The sequence below is a fragment of the Schistocerca piceifrons genome, chromosome X (assembly GCF_021461385.2).
Source record: "Schistocerca piceifrons isolate TAMUIC-IGC-003096 chromosome X, iqSchPice1.1, whole genome shotgun sequence".
NCBI classification, from domain to species: Eukaryota; Metazoa; Arthropoda; class Insecta; order Orthoptera; family Acrididae; genus Schistocerca; species Schistocerca piceifrons.
The window spans coordinates 371,317,652-371,341,898 of NC_060149.1; the positions used below are offsets into that span (position 1 = coordinate 371,317,652).

Below are 24,247 nucleotides of genomic sequence, written 5' to 3' on the forward strand. Positions count from 1 at the left end.
CAGTCCAGTGTATGAACATTGAAAGTTTTCCATCAAGTTGGAGAAACTTTTCAGGGCACATAAGAACAGCTTTTGGAGAATTATATGGCCCTTGTCGTGTGAGTGGTAGCCCAAATGGTTACCTGGAATAATTCTTTTGGCAATTACAATGTAGTGGAACTGGTGGCTCTTGTGGTGAAATGTGTTAAAAAAAGTTACAAGTTGAACAAAATATCTAGTGCACCATGACAATGTGAAATCTCATATGGTAAGAATACCAGAGCAAGTCCACTCAGTATACACTAGTAGATTACATTAAAGCAACTATCCTCGCTATGTTTCCTTCCAGTTAACAACCACACATTTAGACAGAAGTCACAAATAAATGACTATAATTGTTAGTCGACCGTGATATTGTTGCACCTGGGAGTGAGGGCACTTTGATCAGCTTATTGTGGGTTTTTATCATGATATTTCGCGAGGATATGCTGAACCACTTGATAGTATAAGCACAGCTGACTTAAAACCATTCACAATGAAATGAGTTTTCCTTAGTCACTACCGTACTTGTTTACTGTAAGGTCACAGCATGTTTCCAGTAGTGGCAATGCGAGGTCAAGTGCAATAATAATAATAATAATAATAATAATAAAAACTTTAATTTGTTCACTTGCACTTGTTGCTATGTATCTATCAGATTGTTTCAAAATGAATGTTTATATTTTGTGTACTTGTTGGTATCTTTACATGTGTCCATTCCTGCAGCTTGCTGTCTCATTGGCAATAAAGAGGCCAGTTGAAGAACACTGTTAATAAATATAACTGCTCTAAAACAGTCTGTAAATTTGGCAAACTCCTTACTGCAGAAGACAGAAGAAGGACACAACTAAATCTTGTTGTCAGTATTAATATCTTAATTTTTTAGAAGAAAAATTGATGATGCAGAGGATGTTTGATGAAAGAACAGGTCCAATAAATGAGATGAAATGTTCTACCAAAGAAAGTAATAAACTCCTCCTCTTTTTTTGAATTTTTGTGGGTATTAGTTATGTGCTACGAGCTTGTTTGACATGACCGCCGGCTCTGCAATAATGCTATGTGGTTGAATAATATATGATCTAAACATGAATTATATTGTAGTTTTGAGACACTGTTTCATTCAGTAGCTTGTGTGTAAGCTGCTATTAATTTTTTCCTTCTCTATTTCTCAGGGTAGCAAATCAAATATACATGCGTATACAACAGCTCATCAACTTGCCACAAGATTTGCCAGAGGAAATTAAAATAAAGGCAGAAATTGAGTTGCGTGCATTACGAGTTTTAAATTTCCAGAGACAATTGAGAAGTGAGGTATGGAATTTATTTCATAGTATGCAAAGACAAATTTATTTTAATTTGAGATTATGGCAAATACAATTTTCTTGTACAGATACTTGCTGCCACCAGAAGGGACACTACTCTTGAGACTGCACAGATAATGAAGATGTACAAACGTACCAAAAGACAAGGTTTGCGGGAGGCACGAGCAACAGAGAAATTGGAAAAACAACAAAAATTGGAAGCAGAGCGGAAGCGAAGGCAGAAACATCAGGTATGTTTTGTGAAATTTTTTGGGTAACACTGATGATATTATTTAATTGGGATGTTAAGCTCTGTGTTAGCCATGAAAATTTATTTTACAATGAGAATTTTTTAGTATTTCTTTTGGAATACTGTCTGCAGATGGACAGTGATACAAAGTTAGTTATGTAGACCTGTGTAAACTTTTTGTTATAGAAAAATGCTAACACAATATGAAAGGAAACTGCAGCTTTTGTGTATTCATTGCCCTAACAATCCTTGTGATATCTACCAGTTGTCTTTCTCCTACCCTCCAGTGAAACAGTTTCTCTGTTCTATTTTCAGCTGTCTCCCTTATTTCTTCATTTCTATCTTTTTCTTTTTTCTTCCATTGCCATTTCCATTGCTTGTTATTGTCTTAATGCAAGACATAAATAACAGTGCGGCTACAATTAGTCAAAGTTTATTCATCCAAATATAAAGGAACAACAAACATAGAAGCTGATAGAAGTAAACACTAAAAACATATCTGAGAGAGAGTGCATGCTGTACTGTCCTTATATAGAGGAGGGCTTTGGTAGATGGTACGGTGGCTGCCATGCCATGTGCAGAAGTCCTATTGACCCACTGCAGGAATCCTCTGGTGGCCAGTCTGTGCAGATGCAGTTGGCATACGATTTGAAATGTGGCATGTGCATGTATCCACGTATTCTGTACTGGGTTACAGCATCCCTCCCCCATGGGGAAATGGCACTCCTCCGATGCAGACATCTGGATGACTGACAAAACCTCCACAGCCTCTGTGGTGGGTGGCACAGACGTTGATAGCAGCATTGGAAATAGATTCCGGGCTGAAATGGGTGAGTAGGGGCACAGGTGGCATGCCCGTGAACACATGCAGCGTCCGCACCCATGAACTATAGCAGAGACGACTGGTCACGAGAGCACTGGTAGCATCTTGATGTCCGGGGTCCTGTTGTGGTGGAACAGCACTGACGACGAAAGCACCAGCCACTGGGCCACAGGCAGCCCAGTTGCTGGCGGTGAAAGACCCCACGGTCCCTACCCAGCCTGTGGCAGAATTGCTGATGGCAGCAATGTGGCGCGGGAAAGGTTGGCAGCATGTCCTGGGAGGATGAGGGACATACTCTGGAGGAGAGGCAGGAGGAGGTGGCACCCACATGGAGGGCGAGTCCACCACTGCAGCAGGGATGCCCCACAAGACCTGGACAGGTGCTGAGGGAGGAGGCAGAGGCGGTGGTGGTCAACCTGTGGGCCTCACCACAGTGCGAGAATGCAGTTGATTGTCATGGTGTGCCACAAGCCTTACCATTGCGCACCATACAAAAGTGGTGGCCTAAGCAGCTGTGGGTTGTTGCTAGAATCCTTACTGGTTGCCAGAATCCACAGAGCCAGGAGCAGACCATGACGAGTCTTATGCTAATGGTTGTTGGTAGGGATGCATGAACAGATGCAGAAGGGAGTGTGTGTGTCAATAATGGAGCATCTCTGCATGATTTTGATTCCCCACCAGTGTAACCCTGTAGGAAATTGAGAAGTGTGTCAAAGTGTCGTCCATGGAAGAGCCTACGACAGACTTCTTCATTTGAATCTGGAATGTGCTGACGAAATGGTCTGCCTCATCATTAGGCTAGGATTGGAAAGGTGAAGCAGTCATGTGATGAATGCCTACAAGGGCACAGAAATCAGGGAAGGTCTGAGACACAAACTGCGGTCCGTTATCTGTCACAAGTGTATAAAGCCATCCTCCAATAGAAAAAAAATATGGAGATGGTTGCGGCTGACATCAAAGGACAGTGGATGACATGGAAATTTAGAGAAAGCATTAACAACAAACATCCAGTAAGAACTGGGGAAGAACGCATCAACATGGACATGTTCCCATGGACACTGTGGTTCAGGCCATGGAGAGAGCATCACCAGCAGCTCCGCATGTTGAATAGCACACAAAGATCAGGCTGCCACAAAATATACAATGTTGCCGTCAATGTCAGACCAAAACACGTGCCAACAGGTCAACAACTTGGTATGGGAGACCTACCAATGATCCTGATGTGCAGTGGCCAGGATCACCACCTTGAGCAATAGCCCATCCGTAGCTAAGATAACACCATCAAATACCGAAAGGTGATGATAAAGGGCAAAATAGTTGCGCCGAGGGTCATAAGCCCTGCGCAGATGCCTGTCCAGTCAATCATATTGAATGAGATGAACAACTGGAATCAAAACCAGATCGATAGTGACAGCAGCTGCAGTCTGGGAGACTGTACGTTGCAGGTCAACATCTAAGTAATAATAAATGAGTTCATCTTGGTTAAAAGCAGGATCTTGCTCCATTGGAAGCTAGAACATCACATAGGCATTAGTGTGTTATGCAGTAGGCTGAAAACGTATTTCAAAGTTGTAGTGCTGGATGTGATGGGCCTCTTTGTCGGGCAACATAGCAGAACAATCAAACAACAAAATCAAGATATGTGGTCAGTAATGATGTAGGACTTGCTCTCATACAAGAAATTCAGCGTTTTTGACATGTATGCTATTGGCCATTTGGAACCATCCTCATATAGGTGTGGGAGGAGGGCCCTGAGTCTATAGTGAGAGGTGTCTGTAGCCAAAACCAGGTGATGGCTAGGGTGGAAATTAGCCCAACAAGGATCAGAATGTGATTTAGATTTTACAAGCTTGGATGCATGTTCACAAGCCGGCATCCGCTAAGAGGGAACATTTCCAGAATAAGATTTTCACTCTGCAGCGGAGTGAGCGCTGATATGAAACTTCCTGGAAGATTAAAACTGTGTGCCAGACCGAGACTCGAACTCGGGACCTTTGCCTATCGCGGGCAAGTGCAAGGTCCCGAGTTTGAGTCTCGGTCTGGCACACAGTTTTAATCTGCCAGGAAGTTTCAAGAGGGAACATTGTTGCGGAGCAACTTGTGAAGGGGATGGACCATCATGGATGCACCTGGAAAGAATTTGTGATAGTATTTAGTGTTACCTAAAAATGCTTGGTCTTTTGACATTTGTAGGACAAGGCAGAGCTGTGATGCCAGCAACATCATGGCATAAAGGCTTAACACCATCCCGAGAAACCTGAAACCCCAAATACACAATGGACGGCTGGAAAAAGTGTTACTTAGCCAAGTTTCATTTCAACACTGTGGTTTGTAAGAACGTGAAAAAAGTGCATAAATTACGTAAATGCTCTTCCATGGATGCATCCGTAATGCCAATGTCATCAGCATTGTTGATGCACTCCAGAATGGACATCGTCAGTTGTTCCAAAAAACACTGAGGAATCACCGATCAGGAGACGCTGATATTGGCACAACCTAAAGGGTGTGTTAATCATAAAGAGACATTTAGAATCCTTATCCAATGTAACCTGTAAATAGGCTTCAGATAAATCAAATTTTGGAGAAAAACTGGCCCTCAGTGAGCTTAACCCATAATCTGTCCTAACGGGGCAAAGGGTAGGTGTCAATGATAGATTGGACATTAATAGAAACTTTAAAGTGCAGAGGTGAAGCTGAGACCAGGTGGCTTTTTTAAGAGTCACAAGGGGCATAGACTACTCACTTGGTGTAATTGACTGTATGATCCCCAGTGGCATCAACCTGTCCAATTCTGATTTCATTTGGTCCTGCAAAGCCACAGTAACAGAGCACACACAGAAAAAGACTGGGCACACAATAGGTTTCAGAATAATGTGAGCTGCAAAATTAGTGGCACAACCTAACCCATCCAAAAAAGAGTCAAGAACTCAGAACACAGAGAATCTAACTGTGGATGAGGGTCCTGGTTTGAAACAAGGTGCACCATATCTGAATTGGAGAAAACCAAAACCATTGAAATCATCCAGACTGAACAAATTGTCGGCGCCAGTATCATCCACTACTGAGAAAGTCAAGGAATGAACCACAGAGTTATACACAGTGGGAGTTGTAAATTGTCCCAAAATTGGAATATGCTGCTTATTGTAACCCACTAAACACTGAGTAACTGGAGACAAAGCCACAATCCCAATTCCACATAAGTTTGTAAATTCTATAAAGTCACAGCTCCACCTATGTCCACTTGTAGTCTGAGCACTTGCACTTCAATAAACAGTTTTGTGTGAATCGTAAGCACTGGAGATGTACAATTACGTCCACAGGAGGGGGGCCAGGAATGATACATAGACACTATATGTCCTCCTTCCTACAGTTGTTGCAAATTTCCCAGTGCTTTGGGCACTCGACCACGACATGTTGCACAAAACAGTATGGGCAAGATGGGATGACAGAGTGCTCCATTACTTGGTGGTTGCTGTTGTTGTTGGCATGGCACTGTCCAATGCAGCGTAGAGATTATGTGTGAACGGCTGGCACATTGTTCTCCCCCTGAGTACTGGCTGATGCCCGATGACCAGGAACAGAAGCCACCAGGGCAATGTCACACCAGGCCTCAATCTGATCACCTGCAGCACAAGATACCTTGAAAGATTGAGCAAGATTTAACACTTTAGCCAAAGATGGATTCTCCTACTGCAATACATGTTGTTGCACCTCATTGTTGGTATCCAACTAATGGCAGCATCACAGACCCTAGAACCAGCATAGGAATCATGCTAAGCATCGGTAAAAAACTGACATTTGCTACTGAGGCTGTGGAGTTTGGCTTCCCCAGCCCAGTAGGACTTGTGGGGCTGTTTCTGATAATGACAGAATTCTACACGCACTGCTGAAACCTGCATATGTTTACTGTCGTAATTTGACAACAACTTACACATTTTGTCGAACAAAAGTGACACAGGTTCCTGGAGTGGAGCTAACTGGCACAACAAATGGTAGATTTGCGGAGAACTCCAAGAAAGGAACAAGACCTTGCACGTGTTTGCATCAGTGACACCAAATGCGACAAAGTGTTACTGAAGCCGTTTCTTGCGAGCCTCCCAGTCTTCGGCTGCGTCATTGTAAGGCAAATAAGGTGGTGGGTACGATGATGGTGTGGAAGCCTGTGTAGTCAGTGTGGCCGACAAGTTCGTGATAGAAACCATAAGAGCTTGCTGCTGCTCAAGGAGAGACTTGAGCACTCCCTTCATGGACATGAGAACCAGCTAAATAGAGATCACACGAAAGTGAACCCCACACTCATCACCAATTGTGTCGTAACACAAGACACAAATAACAGTGTGGCCACAACTAACCAAATTTATTCATCCACATACAAATGAACAACAAACACAGAAGCTGATACAAGTAAATGGTAAGATTACGTCTGGGACTGAATGTTTGCTGCGCTTTCTTATAATAGAGGAGGACTCTGGTAAATGGTACCGCTGCCACCGTGCTATCTGCACAAGTCCTGGGATCCACCACAGTCATCCTCTTATGGCCGGCCTGCATAGACGCCTTTGGTAGACAATTTGAAGTGTAGTGTTCCAGTGGTCTGGTGCCACGGCACATATCCAGGTGTTGCATACCAGATTATCGCATTTATTTCATTGCCTCTTTTCTACCCTTTCCATATTATTTTTCTCTTCCTCAGATCATTTTACACCTTACCCAGATTTGATTCCTTAGGCACTACTGCTGTGAGTATATAATTATTCCCATTTGGGACGAATGTTATAATATGAAAGTTGCTCTTATAATAATGTTATAAGTTCTGACATCATTGTAATAATTACACTTATACTATAGCTACTTATATGATTATTATCATATCTCATTTTCTTTTGTTCACTAACTTATTGAAATAACAACCCAATCTAACTCTACTGGAAAATATAAAATGCACAAATAAATAGGAAAATTGATAGTTTTTGCATTTTATGACATGGTAGATAGTAGTGGCAACAAAAGTGCTCGTCTGAAATGTCTTAAGTTACAATAATAATTGATGTTACAGTTCTGAAGGAATTTGGGTTGCGTTGATTTATTTTCTACTGTGAAGTCTATTGTTTAATTGACATAGGGTCTGCAGAATAAAGAAACTTAGTTGATGCATTTGTTGGGGGGGGGGGGGGGGGGGGTCTTGCCCACTGAATTAATGAGGTCATACTAGTTAATGTTTTGTTGACCGTATCATTATGTCGGACATAGCGTTCTAGCAGTAAAGTGTGTGACCATAAACTGAGAGGTCGCATAATCAAATCTCAGTTGAACAATGGATTTTTCAGTCTTTGTTTTCATCTAGTCTTCAGCTCTCAACAATGTGAGAAATCGCCAGAAACAACACAGGGTTCAGATTCCACACTAAACTGTCAGTCCCGTTTCCCTGGTTGAAGAACTGGGGTAGGTAAGGGACATGCAAGTCGCTAGAGTGGCATCCAATGAAAATACTTGCACCAAGCCACTTAGCCACACTAAATTATTATTATTATTAGTCACAAAGCTCCCAGAGTGGAAAACTCTAAGTAAAGAAGGTTCATTTTCTGTTCTTCTTGTTCTTTTGGTTCTTTTTATGTGCCCACAAGTTTTTCATTGTTTCCGAGAATTTAGCTCTTCTTTCTACGTTCCATGAAAAACTTTCCTTAATTTTCTGCGTTACTATACGATTTGTTTAGGGCATCTGCAGTGGAAACATACTGGCGTGTAGTCCTCTGTGAGTTCTTCTGCAGGAAATTGCACTTAGCACAGGAGTTGGTTGTACCTGTGTTGGTTGGTTGCTTGGTTGTCATTTGATGGCTGCAGCATAAGTCCGAATTGGCAGAATCTGTTCATTTGGCAATTTTGGCTGGTAGTGGAGATTGGTGCTGAAGACCAGTACCCCCCTTCTTCAGCTTTTTCTGTTACCTCCTGATGATTTGGGTCAAGATTCATGCCTACTACCTTTTGTGTCCGATATTTCTGGCTACCATATACTGTTGTATCTCTTCTCTTACTATCTGGCATATGAGAGAGGTGAACTCATGGTGGTCTTCCACAACTGCTATAGTCACAACATCCAGCAGTTGGTCCCACCTCTTTTGTCCGACTCTCTTTCTGCTGCCTTTCCTCGATTTGCCGGCACAACTTGAGGAATACTTCTGTTGTCCTGACATCCTTTACGACAAGAGCTTGGAACTTGTCTTCTGCGACTCTTTTCACAAAGTGTGAGATTTTGTCGGTTTATATCGTGTTACAATTCATAGTGTGGCAACATTCTGTATGTCTGACTATGTCATTTCTCTATGGCATTGTGTTGTGTTCTTTGATTATTGACTTTCTGTTGATTGTAACCAAACATTTTCTTCAGTTCAGTCTAGAATTTATGCCATCTATTGAGCTGTTCTTCATTGTTCTTGAGCCATTGCTGGGCTGTGCCATCCAAGTAAAAGTACGCATTTGCCACACACATCATGTCATTCCAACCATTGTATTTGGTAACTTAGTTGAATCCTTTTAGCCACTTCATCAGGTCCTGACCAGCAGCTACAGAAAACACTGACGCATGCCTGATGTGCACCTGGCTTGCTGCTGCTTTGGAATCCATCAGTCTCCTGAATATACAGCTCTTAAGAATAATTTACTGCTTTTATTCTGGTTCCTGTCCATGTAGGCAATGGCTTTTACATTGCCTAATTGGAACCATGGTAATGCAGATGTTTTGAAATACTAGGCGTGTCTCCACCAAACCATGTCATGTCTAAATGACAATCAAGTTCAAATCTGAAGGCAGGATCATCAGGGAAGTTAAACACTAAAAGCAAATTTATTTCTGACAAGAACATAAAGCAAGAACAGACTTGATAAATAATTGCTGGTGATTAACCTTGAACTGGCAAACTTCAGCGTGCCTTCCACTGATGCCAATCACTACGCCACACTGCACACACCACAGCTTGCAGTAATATCGACAAGAATTTTTTGACAGACGCATCTTTCAATCATTTAATGTAAACATTTGTTGCCAAATAGCTTTATTCAACTATCATTTCATTGGTGCTTTTGTTATATCTAAACCATGAATTATTGAATATGCTTTTCACAGTGAGAGCCTATAAAAATATATTACTGTTCATATCATTGGTAGTTGTCATAATGTAGTGTATAATTTCTGTACTAAGCACCACTTGGTAATCTGTGTAACAAATTTCATTAATTCAGTTCTGTTTAGATCACATGAAAGGACGTAATCATAAGAAACCAAAGTAATAAATAGCAATTTCATATTTATGTATAATAATATTTCTTTCTTTGTCCAGGAGTTCCTCATATCTGTCTTGCAACATGGAAAGGATTTCAAAGAGTACCATCGAAATAATGTAGCAAAAATAGCAAGACTTAACAAAGCTGTCCTAAATTACCATGCTAATGCTGAACGGGAACAGAAGAAAGAGCAAGAACGCATTGAGAAGGAACGTATGCGTCGCTTAATGGCTGAAGATGAGGAAGGATATCGGTAATTTCTATGATCTAATTAGTCTAACATATGTGTATAATAAAGTTCTGTGAGCTTTATTGTAGAGATTTTTGAATAATTATTATACATTATTTAAGTAAAACAATCTGCTTTTCTCCATTGTAAAGCATGTTCAATCTAATCACTTACAATGTTTGCAGGAAACTAATTGACCAAAAAAAGGATAAACGATTAGCATTCTTGCTGTCACAGACAGATGAATACATTGGAAATTTAACCGAAATGGTTAAGCAACATAAAATAGAGCAGAAACGAAAACAGCAAGAAATGAAACAGAAGAAGGTAAGTCATAATATGCTTAGAATTATTGAGCGTGGTAAAGGCATCTGTAGAAATTGTCCTTCCACCCACTAATATTATTGTTGTGATTATCATCACCATCATCATTATTATTTTATAAAGAACAGTAAAAAATTATCAACACTTTCATCATAAAACGCCTCTCAGATTCTCACATTGCCTTCTACACTTGTAGTTAGTACCACTGTAGTCATGTATGCACCATTCAACACAGACACTTCAATTGCATTCTGTCAGTGATGGTGTAAACATGTCCACTCTGCTAGTAGTTTGCACCATTGAGGAATCACAAGCAGTGACTCAATTTCTTTTGTTGAAAGTGGTGAAAGGGGCTAAAATTAGTAGATTTTGAACTCAATATATGGAAAGTGCAGTGTCACGTAAAAGTGTTCATTTGTGGATCAAAATGTTTGAAATTGATTGAACAAATGTGTCACATGCAATGGGTATGGGACATCTCTTGATGTCCACCACAATCCGAAAGACTCAGCAAACTCAAGAGCTACTGTTGATATGGTAGTGTCTACTTTGGACATAATTCATAGTTCTACCTATCAAAACATCCATGACAAACGTGGCTTCCATAAATTTTATGTGTGTTGACTACCAAGACAGCCATTTGTGTTGACACCTGCCAGCACTTACGTGACCATTTCATCAGGGAAGGATAGCCACTGGAGATGAAATGTGGGCTCTCCCCTATGAGCCACAATCAAAATGGAAGATTATGGAGTGGAAATGCCCAGTATACCAAAGGAAAGGAAAAGAAAGTTCAAGAATCTGTAAACTGTGTGAAATATTTTGGAATGTAGCTGGGCCTGTACTAAGAGTATGTGGCAAGTGGAACAACCATCAACAAAGGGTCTTTCAGTGCATTGTTGGAAAACAAGTTAAAGCTAGTAATTATCAGCAGATGATGAGATTTGTTGTCAAAGAACATGTTGCCATTGCCTGCACAAATATATTTTAGATTGAAAGTTATAGATAATTGTTGACTCTGACTTGCATTTTAATTGTTTTAATGATTTATTTAATTCCTGTCACATGTAAAAGACAGGCACACAAGCAGCTATTGCAGTTACTGTGTTACAGTCGTTGAAACAAGTCTTGGATACTGACAGATCAGCAGTGTCATTTTATGATTTAGTGACAGTATGGAGCCTGCTAGTGGGAGTTGGCACAGGAATAGATAGCAGGAGTTACGTTGCTTTACTACAAAACAAAATGCATAGAAGTTGTGTAGCAGTGAGTCTTGTGTATCAAACACCTGCTGTTGTTTTCCTTGGCTGCATCTAGGAGTTATTTTGTGGTTTATTTGATGTGTAGTGGTCTCAGTGTTTATTCAAGTAGGTCTAGGGCAATGAGTAGTGCAAGGCTAACATATGACATGGAGGAAGAAAAGTATGCATCACTATAAGGCCACGAATTTGTATTCTCATTGAGGGAGTACTTTGAAGAAAAGAAGCAGAATGTTGAACCCTTATTTTCTGTTGCTCATTTATTGAAACTACTTTGAAAATAATCAAAAACACTGTATAAGGAGTAGGGAAAAAAGCATACAAAATATATTGTGATAAGACTGGCACAACAAATAAATGGACACCAGGAACAATTTGCAGCCAAGGAGGAAGAAAATAACAGCTTTAGATGAATTCCAGAAAGCTTTCAATTATCGTCATATATATTGTCGGAGAAAGGGGCATCCAATAATTCTGAAATTTTGTGTTTTGCCTTATCATCTGGTTAACGGCAGTAAATTTCTATACGGTACAACACTGAAAGACCTAGTGTTCAGTTACTTAGTTGTTAATGGACAACAAATATTTGTCATAATGATACTTATTGTTACATCCTGATGCAGATTTCTACAGTGGTAGTTGATGGTGTGAATTCAGCAATATTGTGTGACAATGAGACTTCAGTCATTGCCAGTCATTCATTCTGTAAAGTATGAAGTGACAGAACCTCTGATAGGACAATGTATGTCGAAAAATGAGGCTGAATAATTGTGTTGCATAAGGTTTTTTTAATAAGAAAGTAATTGTCGTCAGGTGAATAGTGTAATTTTCTGGAAGGGATTCAAAATTTCCCTTGTGATGAATTGTGTAAAGTCTTCAGTCATTGTTGGGATATTTCCCCATATCATTTTGTTGTTAAGCAATGAAGGATGAAAACTTTTATTCAAGGAAATGAGATGTCAATCTCAAAGGAAATACTGCTCAAAACTGTAGCATAAAATAAATCACTACACCAAGCCATCAACTGAGAAAAGAAGAAAGCCATCAACTGAGAAAAGATACAGGCGTAATATTGACTGGTTACCTCCCTGTCATTGTCTTTTTGGTATGATTGAAGATGTTTGGATGAAAATGAACTGGAGAAACTGCTTGTGAAACCTGTGCCTTGTGTCACTACTGAGATATTGACGGAAACTGTGAACAGCAGAGCGGGTGTTGACAGGGAGGCAACCAAGAACAGAAGCGTTGTGGAGGCAAGTGTCTGTTGAAATATTAATTATGCATTCGGTATACATGAGTGATAGTTTGAGCAGTGGAGAAGAAAGTTGGTCATTTTTTAAATGCAACTCGAATGAAGTTTTCCTACTACTGTAAATGCAAGACAGCTGTGACTATAAAGGAGAAAGTGCATGATAGACAGAGCAGACATCTGAGAGTATTTCATGAGATTATAACCATTAACATACTGACTGATATTAAATATAATATAACAAATCAGGGAACAGTCTCTCTCTCTCTCTCTATCTCTCTCTCTCTCTCTCTATCTCTCTCTCTCTCTCTCTCTCTCTCTCTCTGTGTGTGTGTGTGTGTGTGTGTGTGTGTGTGTGTGTGTGTGTGTGTGTGTGTTTTCTAGCTCTGACAAAGATACTACTTCCACTTTTATGTGCTTGTCTGGTGCCTCCTCAATTTAGTGAGTAGTGTGACCTATTCAGTTATATATTGTATAAAACATCCTGCTGTTCCCATTACTGCATATAACTAATAACTATTAGATATGAAACTTTTAGCAGATTAAAAATCTGTGCCAGACTATTACTCGAACTTCAGACCTTTACCTTTCATGGGCAGGTGCTCTACTGACTGAGCTATCAAAGCACAACTCACAATCTGCCCTTGCAGCTTCACTTTTGTTAGTACCTCATCCCCTACCTTCTGAACTTGGGAACTGGTAGGTACTTCAGCACAGTAGATAGTGAACTCCTTGTAGCAGTTTTACAAGTTTATCTGTTAGTAATCACTACTGTAAATTTTCTTTACACATGCACTGTCTGAGTGTTCTTGTTTCTGCTTCTCAGGTAGTTGAGGAAGTGCAGTCTGAATGCCATACACCATATCCAGAAACATTGCTGTTTGGCTGCATGATTGTTTCAATACCAGTTGTTTGTATCTCGGACAGTAGCTCAATTCAACAATCAGAAAATCAGCAGACAATGTCAGCATTGAATAAGTTTTAAAAAGTCTGAAAACCGCAGTCTACTAAGAAGTAGAGAGTCTGGATTTTCCATTGTTATATTAATTGATTCATATGAGTAAGAATACAATAACAATAATAAAATTAACACTCAGATTTAAGGCCCTAGAAAGTGAAAAAACTGCGTACATAAATCAGGGAAGTGAAAATATAACTATCATTCTGTTGGTATTACTAAAGGCATAAAATGAAACAAAATGCCAGAGCCAGCTAGACTAACGATGGCAAATGGAACAGAATTAAGAATGCTTAATGACAGAAGTGTATCAGAATTTACTGGGAATTGGGAGGGGGGGGGGGGAGGGGGTGGGAACTCCTTAGGAATATTTACTACATGTCAGAAAGTGTAATGAAACAACACTAAGACAGAGAACTAAAAGAAATTGAAACATGAAGAGAATGAAAAAAAGCACATGTTTAGCACATTGTTCAGGGAGTCAGATATCACCATTACAATCAATCAGGAGACAGTAGTGGGACTGTCTGAAGAACTATTCCGAAACATTTCTCTTTTCATCTAATGAAATATAAGTATAGGAAGAAGCAGAGAAAATCATTCAACATGTACACACCAGGATATGATGGAATAATGATGAGAGCTTATAAAAAGAAACAGAGATATGAAAGCGAAAGTACTCCAATGACCTCATTGTCGATGGGACATTAAAAACCCAAAGTGAAAATAGTGGAATTATTCACAGAACATCATCGTGGGATAGTGATACTTGATATTTGGAATTGGTATGTGATAGTCAACCTTTGGTTTTTAATGCTTTAAAGTAGCAATGTTTGCAAAAATACTTTTAGTTCCTTTTTACTCCACCTGATTTCAAAAAATACAAATCCTTTTACTTCCTTGCTGAAACATATTTCTGTCCAATATGCAGCCATCCATGACATACCATCAGAAATTTTTGTCCTTAACATTTTCTGATCTTTGAAAACTGACGATTTTTAGAATGTGGAGAATATACATTTCCAAGCCCTTGGGTTCAATTTTGTGATGTAGATCTGCTCTGATTTTAATGGTTGTAGGAAAGTCTGCACTACTTCTGTATTCTGATACCCTCATACAGCCATACTACTGACCACTTCATGTATAAATTTGTCCATACCTGTACAACTACTTTCCTATTTATATCTCTTTGATGATATTGGAAAACAGTCGCATTCAGGAGGACGATGGTTTAATCCCGCATCTGGCCATCCTGATTTAGGTTTTCTGTGATTTCCCTAAATCGCTACAGACTAATGCCGGGATTAGTGGAAGAAATGATCATTGCAATAAAATAAATCAGAGCTCGCTCAGAGGGATTAAAGTGTTCATTTTTCCTGCCTGCCTTTACAGAGTGGAACGGTAGAGAAATGGAGTGAAAGTGGTTCAAAGAACCCTCTGCCAGGCACGTAAGTGTGAATTGCAGAGTAGTCATGTAGATAGAAGTAGCGTACTAGCAATAAGTGATTGGATTGCAGAGGGATGGCATACTGGTATGCTAGATCTTCACTCTCTTATATGACCAGAGAAGTCAACATTATGCCAGAGGTAGTTAATGAAGACTGTTGGATGTAATGGAAATGTTGAAGAGTGTGTCAGTATACCTTGTTGATGTGAGCATGTAAGGGAATTCAAATGGGGCAGGGTTTTTATTATAGGTTCTGACTACGACATGAAGGAGCTGTACACTATGTTGAATTTTCAAAATCAGAGTTCATGTAAAGTTAAGTAATGTACTTCATGCTTTTCTTCATATTCCTTGTAGGTGGTAGAAAGATGCATCTCAGTCACCTGTATTCTTCTTAGTTTTGCAATTTTCGAAGATATTAATGTGCATATTAATAGCTGATATCAACAACTTTTTTCAGAAAAAGAAAAGGAAGAAGAAGAAGAAGAAAAATGCAGAAGGAGAAGGTGACACACTAGAAGGTCAGACTGATGAAAACTCTCAATCATCTGATACTCGTGTCACTGTCATTGAAACTTCTAGTGGTAAGTGTTGCAGAAACCACTGCTGATGTGTGACGCAGATAGATATGATGAAATGATCTATATTTACTAGGTGTATAGATTATCTTTCAGTTCTGTAAGATTTTTTTTTAATGTTGATGTATTAAATTGGAAACATAAATATAGCAGTACAGCATGCCATGAAATGAAGCTACAAAAGCAAATAAATGTCAATGTGCTGCCTTATAACTTATTCTTTCTTTTTCTCCTCCTCCTCCTTCTTCAGCCTCTGTGGACTGTATGTTAACAAACAGTCTCAATTTGAGCCTCTAGTCCTTGTTTGCAGCTGACTTTGAAATCCTTCCAGCATCTTTCGAATGATTCCACCATAAAACTCTGATAGCTTTCCTCCATCCTTCTGAAATCATCCCTGTCATTTATTTTATCTTCAGCGGTGCCTCATCTCTTATGGAGCTCTCTCTCTCTCTCTCTCTCTCTCTCTCTCTCTCTCTCTCTCTCTCTCTCTCTCTCTCTCTCTCTCTATTGGAACCATCATAACAAAAGTTCATCTTATTTACTGTTGGGATAACATGCAATGGTGTATCACAAATGGCATAGTGGTGGATCACACACACTTGCATTTATCCCTTGTTTTACCAGTAGATCTGTGTAGTCTGTAAATCATATGTATTTGGTTCATGGAATCTACTCTACAAATAATAGCCCACAACTTGTAACTGCAGGTGGTACAGCATGAATAGCTTGACTGAATGATCTAAATTATTCATTAATTTTCCATTTGCCAGTACCACTGGTGAAACAAATGGGGTGTTCAGAGCACAAGGGAATCAAGTCACAATAAGAAAATTGTGAGAAAAACAGACACAAAGTTATCACTGAATAATTAGTTACAGGAAACATTTTACAGCATTTTAAAATGTTTGAATGATAGCAAAGATTTTGTATAATGTATTCTCACACTGAAGAAAGGTAAATTTAAGTGTTATTACATGCCAGCTACAATAGAAAAGTAAAATTTTGGACTTGTATTCTTTTCCTTGATGAATGTATTGTATTTGTATCTTCCTCTTTATTCTAACCTTCAGGATTCATTAAGGAAACAGCAAAGAAAATACATTTCTTGAATGTGTAATTATAATTTCATATTTCCAGCCAGGAAGTTATGCAATTCAGATTCAGAGAAAAAGTATTAATTTTCATCTGCTTGCTCTTGCAAAGCCGAGGAAGCTCTTGTGGCAGAGTCATGTGTTAGGTTCTTGAAAAAATGGTAATGCACAGGTGGAATGCATAGCAGCAAAGTTTCCGTGTCCTTTTTCATCGCTTTTGTTAATGGTAGATGTTTGGCGCAAAATGGCACTGTTGGATGTCACAGAACCATGTCAAGGGGTGGCTAGACTTCTTTCTTAAGTCAACTTCATCAAAATGCACATCAGGGTTTAGAGTCTGCTTAAAAAACAGATAAAAAGGACATTCTGTTTTATAATGTAACTGGTGTTGTCCAAAGAACAAGGTCCCACGGCAAAGTTGGTACCTCATGATGGAACCACAAGTGCAGACAGTCATTGCCTGATGCAGCAACAAATGAGAGATGTTGGCATAGGCAAAGCCTCAAAAGTTTCCATATGCTGCGACTGCTGGAAGAGTATTTATGTCAGAGTACAGTGTCACTCATCTCAGTCTGCAGTCATTGCTTACGATGACAGCATCACCTTACAAGGGGAACTCACAATGTTTGGATCACAGATTTACTTCAAACTACGTACACTGATAGTAGTTCATTAGGACAACATAATGTGAAAGTAGAAGGCATACTATTTAGGGATTTTGAGAAATTCACAAGAGAAGTTTTTTTACATGTTAGTAATGCACCAGTGCATTGCGATCCTATGCACGAGATGATGATGGTCATGTGGCCTCTCTCTCTCTCTCTCTCTCTCTCAATGTATAGCATCTTACAGTTACACCCACAGTGAAGTTCATACACTGCTTGACAGTTTTTAAGGAGCAGAGACATTGTTGGACAGGAATAATCACAGACAATGACGTGTGACATGAAACACAGTACATATGTAGTAGAGGTGGAGTGGTATATTTATTATGAAAAATGGTACAGATTTCACCAAACTGGAAAGCAGGATGATAGACATAAATAACATTTGTATTTGACACAGGCCAGGCTCACAACATAGAGGTCAAGGTCTGACTCTCAGTAAACAATATGCCTTTCTTGGGCACTGATGCTCATTTGCCACCTTTTATTCATGCTGGTTATCAAACTTCAGCAGGCTTTGGGGGATATTGTCCCACTCCTCTCTCAAGGCAGTTTTCAGTTGTAGCATGTTTCGAAGAGGTAATGTTTGTTGAGAAACAAATCTACCAAGAACATCCCTAAGAGGCGCTGTAGGGGTTTAAGTCTGGGGAGTACACAGGCAATTCTATATGTTCAATACCTTGACTTTCCAGTGTGTCCCACACCTCTACGGCCCTGTGTGGGTGGGCATTGTTGTCCATAAACAGAAAGTCAGGACCTACCGCACACTTAAACAAATCCGTAAACATGACCCAGAATAATCTCCCTGCAATACTGCTGTTCTGTAACATTACCTCGCACAAAAATATATGCCATTGTTTGGCTGTTGTTCATAATGTCTGCCCACATCATACTGCCCAGGCCATACCATTGATGTTCATTAACATTCTGTGGTGTGTAATATGTTCCGCCTCCCTTTCTCCACACTGATGTCGAGAATAACTTTCCACGATGAAATGGGATTAGTCAGAGGATATCATTCTAGATCACTGTTGCTGACCCCAATCAGCATGCCAGCATGCTGCCTACACCAACAAACTCTTTCTCAGCAATAGCATAGTTGAAGTGGTATGCATTTGAGAGGCTTCCGAGTATAACAACGAGCATGATTTAATCACAGTGACATGGTTCTGGCAGAAACACGTATACCAGTAGTGGTTGAAAGAGCTGCAGTGATCCGTCTAGGAGTGAGATGTTTGTTTCTTTTCATCACTAGGGCTACATATCAATCCTCTTGAAGCTTGGTGGTCCATCTACAATCACCAGTACGTTTTCACATAGCATCTCCACCTTCAGCCTTTTCCATGACCTTAAGCACTCAAATGATGTCATGTAGACATATAGCTGTACCACGCATGATGTTGCACTAATCAGTTCCACAACATCCTTTGTCAGACACTGTAGTGCATGAACTGTCAGATGCCTCCAGAGCATTTGTCCGTGGGCTTCTCTACAGTCACCACATCCCACCTTCCAAATGTCCTTTTATTATCATTGGTCAGTTGTTCCATAGCAGTTGTCGGTTGTACCGTAGCACTTGGCAGTTGTTCCTTAGCAAACGTCAGTTTTTACTTAGGCATTGTCAAGCAGTGTATAATTCAGTATACTAGTACCTAAGAAGCCATGGGAATGTCAACTGTAAATACACTGAAGTGCCACAGAAACTGGTATAGGCATGTGTATTCAAATAAAGAATGTGGTGCTGTAATTGGCAATGCCTATATAAGACATGGGTTATGAACTGTAGATTAAAACAGAAGAAACTGCAAAAAGGTGGGAATTTAAGGAGATGGGACCTGGATAAACTGACTAATCCAGAGGTTGTACAGAGTTTCAGGGAGAGCATACGGGAACAATTGACAGGAATGGGAGAAAGAAATACAGCAGAAGAAGAATGGGTACCTCTGAGGGATGAAGTAGTGAAGGCAGCAGAGGATCAAGTAGGTAAAAAGACGAGGGCTAGTAGAAATCCTTAGGTAGCAGAAGAAGTATTGAATTTAATTGATGAAAGGAGAAAATATAAAAATGCAATAAATGAAGCAGGCAAAAAGGAATACAAACATCTCAAAAATGAGATCGACAGGAAGTGCAAAATGGCTAAGCAGGGATGGCTAGAGGACAAATGTAAGGATGTAGATGCTTATCTCACTAGGGGTAAGATAGATACTGCCTACAGGAAAATTAAAGATACCTTTGGAGAAAAGAGAACCACTTGTATGGATATCAAGAGCTCAGATGGAAACCCAGTACTAAGCAAAGGAGGGAAATCAGAAAGGTGGAAGGAGTATAAAAAGGCTCTATACAAGGGCGATGTACTTGAGGACAATATTATGGAAATGGAAGGGGATGTAGATGAAGATGAAATGGGAGATACGATACTGTGTGAAGAGTTTGACAGAGCACTGAGAGACCTGCATCGAAACAAGGCCCCAGGAGTAGACAACATTCCATTAGAACTACTGACGGCCTTGGGAGAGCCAATCCTGACAAAACTCTACCATCTGGCAAGCAAGATGTATGAGACAGGTGAAATACCCTCACACTTCAAGAAGAATATAATAATTCCAATCCCAAAAAAGCAGGTGTTGACAGATGTGAAAATTACCGAACTATCAGTTTAATAAGTCACAGCTGCAAAATACTAACACGAATTCTTTACAGACAAATGGAAAAACTAGTAGAAGCCGACCTTGGGGAAGATTAGTTTGGATTCTGTAGAAATGTTGGAACAGGTGAGGCAATACTGACCTTACGACTTATCTTAGAAGAAAGATTAAGGAACGGCACGCCTACGTTTCTAGCATTTGTAGATTTAGAGAAAGCTTTTGACAATGTTGACTGGAATACTCTCTTTCAAATTCTAAAGGTGGCAGAGGTAAAATACAGGGAGTGAAAGGCTATTTACAATTTGTACAGAAACCAGATGGCAGTTATAAGAGTCGAGGGGCATGGAAGGGAAGCAGTGGTTGGGAAGGGAGTGAGACAGGGTTGTAGCCTCTCCCCGATGTTATTCGATCTGTATATTGAACAAGCAGTAAAGGAAACAAAAGAAAAATTTGGAGTAGGTATCAAAATCCAAGGAGAAGAAATAAAAACTTTGAGGTTCGCCAATGACATTGTAATTCTGTCAGAGACAGCAAAGGACTTGGAAGAGCAGTTGAACGGAATGGACAGTGTCTTGAAAGGAGTATATAAGATGAACATCAACAAAAGCAAAACGAGGATAATGGAATGTAGTCGAATTAAGTCTGGTGATGCTGAGGGAATTAGATTAGGAAATGAGACACTTAAAGTGGTAAAGGAGTTTTGCTATTTGGGGAGCAAAATAACTGATGATGGTCGAAGTAGAGAGGACATAAAACGTAGACTGGCAATGGCAAGGAAAGTGTTTCTGAAGAAGAGAAATTTGTTAACATCAAGTATAGATTGAAATGCCAGGAAGTCGTTTCTGAAAGTTTTTGTATGGAGTGTAGCCATGTATGGAAGTGAAACATGGACGATAAATAGTTTGGACAAGAAGAGATTAGAAGCTTTCGAAATGTGGTGCTACAGAAGAATGCTGAAGATTAGATGGGTAGATCACATAACTAATGAGGAGGTATTGAATAGAATTGGGGAGGAGTTTGTGGCACAACTTGACAAGAAGAAGGGACCGGTTGGTAGGACATGTTCTGAGGCATCGAGGGATCACAAATTTAGCATTGGAGGGCAGTGTGGAGGGTAAAAATCGTAGAGGGATACCAAGAGATGAATACACTAAGCAGATTCAGAAGGATGAAGGTTGCAGTAAGTACTGGGAGATGAAGCAGCTTGCACAGGAGAGAGTAGCATGGAGAGCTGCATCAAACCAGTCTAAGGACTGAAGACCACAACAACAACAATATAAGGCAACAAGTGTCTGAAGCAGTTGTTAAATTGGTTACTGCTGCTACAATGGCAGGTTATCAAGTTTTAAGTGAGTTTGAATGTGGTGTTATAGACGGCGCACAAGCAATGGGGCACAGTATCTCTGGGGTAGCAATGAAGTGGGGATTTTCCCGTATGAACATTTCATGAGCGTACCGTGAATATCAGGAATCTGGTCAAACATCAAATCTCTGACATTTTTGCAGCCGGAAAAAGATCCTGCAAGAACAGGACCAATGACGACTGAAGAGAATCATTCAACATGACAGAAGTGCAATCCTTCCACAAAGTGCTGCAAATTTCAATGCTGAGCCATCAACAAGTGTCAGCGTGCAAACCATTCAATGAAACATCATCAATATGGGCTTTCAGAACCGAAGGCCCACTCATATATCTTTGATGACTGCACGACACAAAGCTTTACGCCTCGCCTGAGCCTGTCAACACTGACATTGGACCGTTGATGACTGGTAACCTGTTGCCTGGTTGGACAAGTCTCTCTCAAAATTGCATAGAACGGATGGACATATACAGGTATGGAGACAACCTCATGAATCCATGAACCCTGTATGCCAGCAGGGGACTGTTTAAGCTGGTGGACTCTCTGCAATGGCGTGGGGCGTGTGCAGTTGGAGTGTTATGGGACCCTTGATACATCTAGATACGACTCTGACAGGTAACATGTACAGACCCCACATACCCAGAATTGCTACAGAGTGGCTCCAGGAACACCTTTCTGAGTGTAAACACTTCCGCTGCTCGCCAAACTCCCCAGACATGAACTTTGTTGAGCAAATCTGGGATGCCTTGCAACATGCTGTTCAGAAGAGATCTCCACCCCCTCGTACTCTTACAGATTTATGGACAGCCCTGCGTGATTCATGGAGTCAGTTCCTGCCAGCACTACTTCAGACATTAGTCGAGTCCATGCCACGTTGTGTCGCGGCACTTCTGGCCGTTCGCAGGGGCCTACACGATATTGGGCAGGTATACCAGTTTTTTTGGCTCTTCTGTGTACATCCAGACTCACCAGATGGTGAAGTAGTGCAAAAGATGTAAGTTTGTTGTATGTTCCCTGCCTGCGAAGGTGACTAAGTCCAAATCACCCCTACAGAATACAAAATACTGCATAACGTGAAGAGTCTATTGCTTACATGAAGTCCATGTTTGGCAAAAATTCCAGAGTCCAGCAAGCATGCATGATGCTCTAAGTCTAAATATGAGACTACATGGCAATCAAATTATATATATAGCATGATCTTTTTTCAATGGGTCAGAAGGCTCTGTGTTAGAATACTCGCCTAACATGTAGGAGGATTGGGCTCAATTCCTGGCAGTGGTAAGTTCTTAAAAAGCGTAAGATGAAGTGAAGTAAATTTGTACTACTTTTTTTTTTAAATTAAACAATATTTATTAACTCTCTCTTACAAAAGATCAGTAATTAAGAATTTATATTTGCACTGAAAACTGGATTTTTGTGTGCAATATGTAATCAGAAATAAGATGATCAGCATTTTTCCTAAAAATGTAATTAGAAATGTGTTAATTATCATAAACTTGATGAATTTTATATTTAAATGACATACGTATTCATACTGAATGGAATAAAAATGAAAAAAAAAATTATAACTGAAATGAGACTCAAACCAGTGAACCAGAGATTACCAGTATCAACTGCTACTGATTTTTTTTCACCTTTATGTATTTTACGCTTCACAGAAATGCTCGTAGAACATACACCTTTGTTCAAAAGTATGTATCAGCTGGGAATGAAACCCAGGCTCCCCATGTGACAGGCAAGCATTCTACCACAGAGCCACATGGACCATTGAAACGGTTACTTTAGGGTATTGAATACACCCCTTCAAAGTCAATTTACTCGAGAATTTTTGAGGGTTGCTTCTTACTGTGTTGGTTGGATTGATGTTTAAGTTCTGAAACTTTTTGTACCATACATCTAAAAAAAAATTTTAAAAAATAAAAAAAATACAAAAATCTGATTGCAATGTGGTCTCCTTCTAAGTCCAGTGTTGACGCAAAAATGTCTAAGTCCAACTATGCTTTGATCTGTTCAAAAATGGAGTTCTGCTGCCTGTCTCACACTGCAATTTTACATAGTCCTGAGGTCGAATCTGTACTTTTACCCACGCATTGTGTCCTCCTTTAACTGCGAAAATGATTAGACCCTCAGGTGCTTGACATACTGCCTTAAATATAATGTTGCTTCCTCCCCACTACTGACTTGCATCAACTGACCAGTGTAAAATTTAGAGATAGGCCGTTTCTTACACTTAGGTAATCATTATTGCAACAGTTTTTTCATCTTTTCGTGCTGATTATTTTGTGATTTCACAGTTGGTTCTATATCTGCTACTCTCTCAGTCAAAAATGTTGAATGTAGCAGTTTATCAAAAATGCATCAAAGAAAACATATCTAAATATTACTCTATTCATTAATATGACAAGCCACTTTGAAGTGGCTTTTTATACATTTTTCATTGGTACTGTCAGACTCTGCCTATTTCACACCATTAGTGAATTCAAGTCAATATTTTTAATCACAATTTCAATTAAATGATAATCTTATAACTACAATTCATCTTCATAGGAAGATAGGTAATGGGTATGTTTACATCATGCTGTCATCTTACTATGTGTATATGTCTGAGTTACGACATTATGGCTGAAGTTGCATTTTTATTACTTTTAATTCATGTTGTAGCATCTAGCATCTGAATCGTGCAATCGCTGAGATATTTTGGTTGTATGTAGCTGCTGAAAGTAGTTATTGCTTGACATAGTCTGTGTCTTTGTATCTATAGGGATGTAACC

At 39.8% G+C, this 24,247-nt stretch overlaps 1 protein-coding gene across 4 annotated transcripts in view; it reads left to right on the forward strand.

The window, feature by feature from the left end:
* LOC124721359 (ATP-dependent helicase brm) overlaps window positions 1-24,247 on the forward strand; it is a 439,280-nt gene that overhangs the window by 196,708 nt on the left and 218,325 nt on the right. For all 4 annotated transcript variants that reach the window (XM_047246290.1, XM_047246292.1, XM_047246291.1 and 1 more), the window contains 5 exons: window positions 1,191-1,329; window positions 1,409-1,570; window positions 9,727-9,923; window positions 10,085-10,226; window positions 15,597-15,720. In XM_047246290.1, coding sequence (XP_047102246.1) covers window positions 1,191-1,329; window positions 1,409-1,570; window positions 9,727-9,923; window positions 10,085-10,226; window positions 15,597-15,720 — 764 coding nt within the window. The remainder of the gene's footprint in view (window positions 1-1,190; window positions 1,330-1,408; window positions 1,571-9,726; window positions 9,924-10,084; window positions 10,227-15,596; window positions 15,721-24,247) is intronic.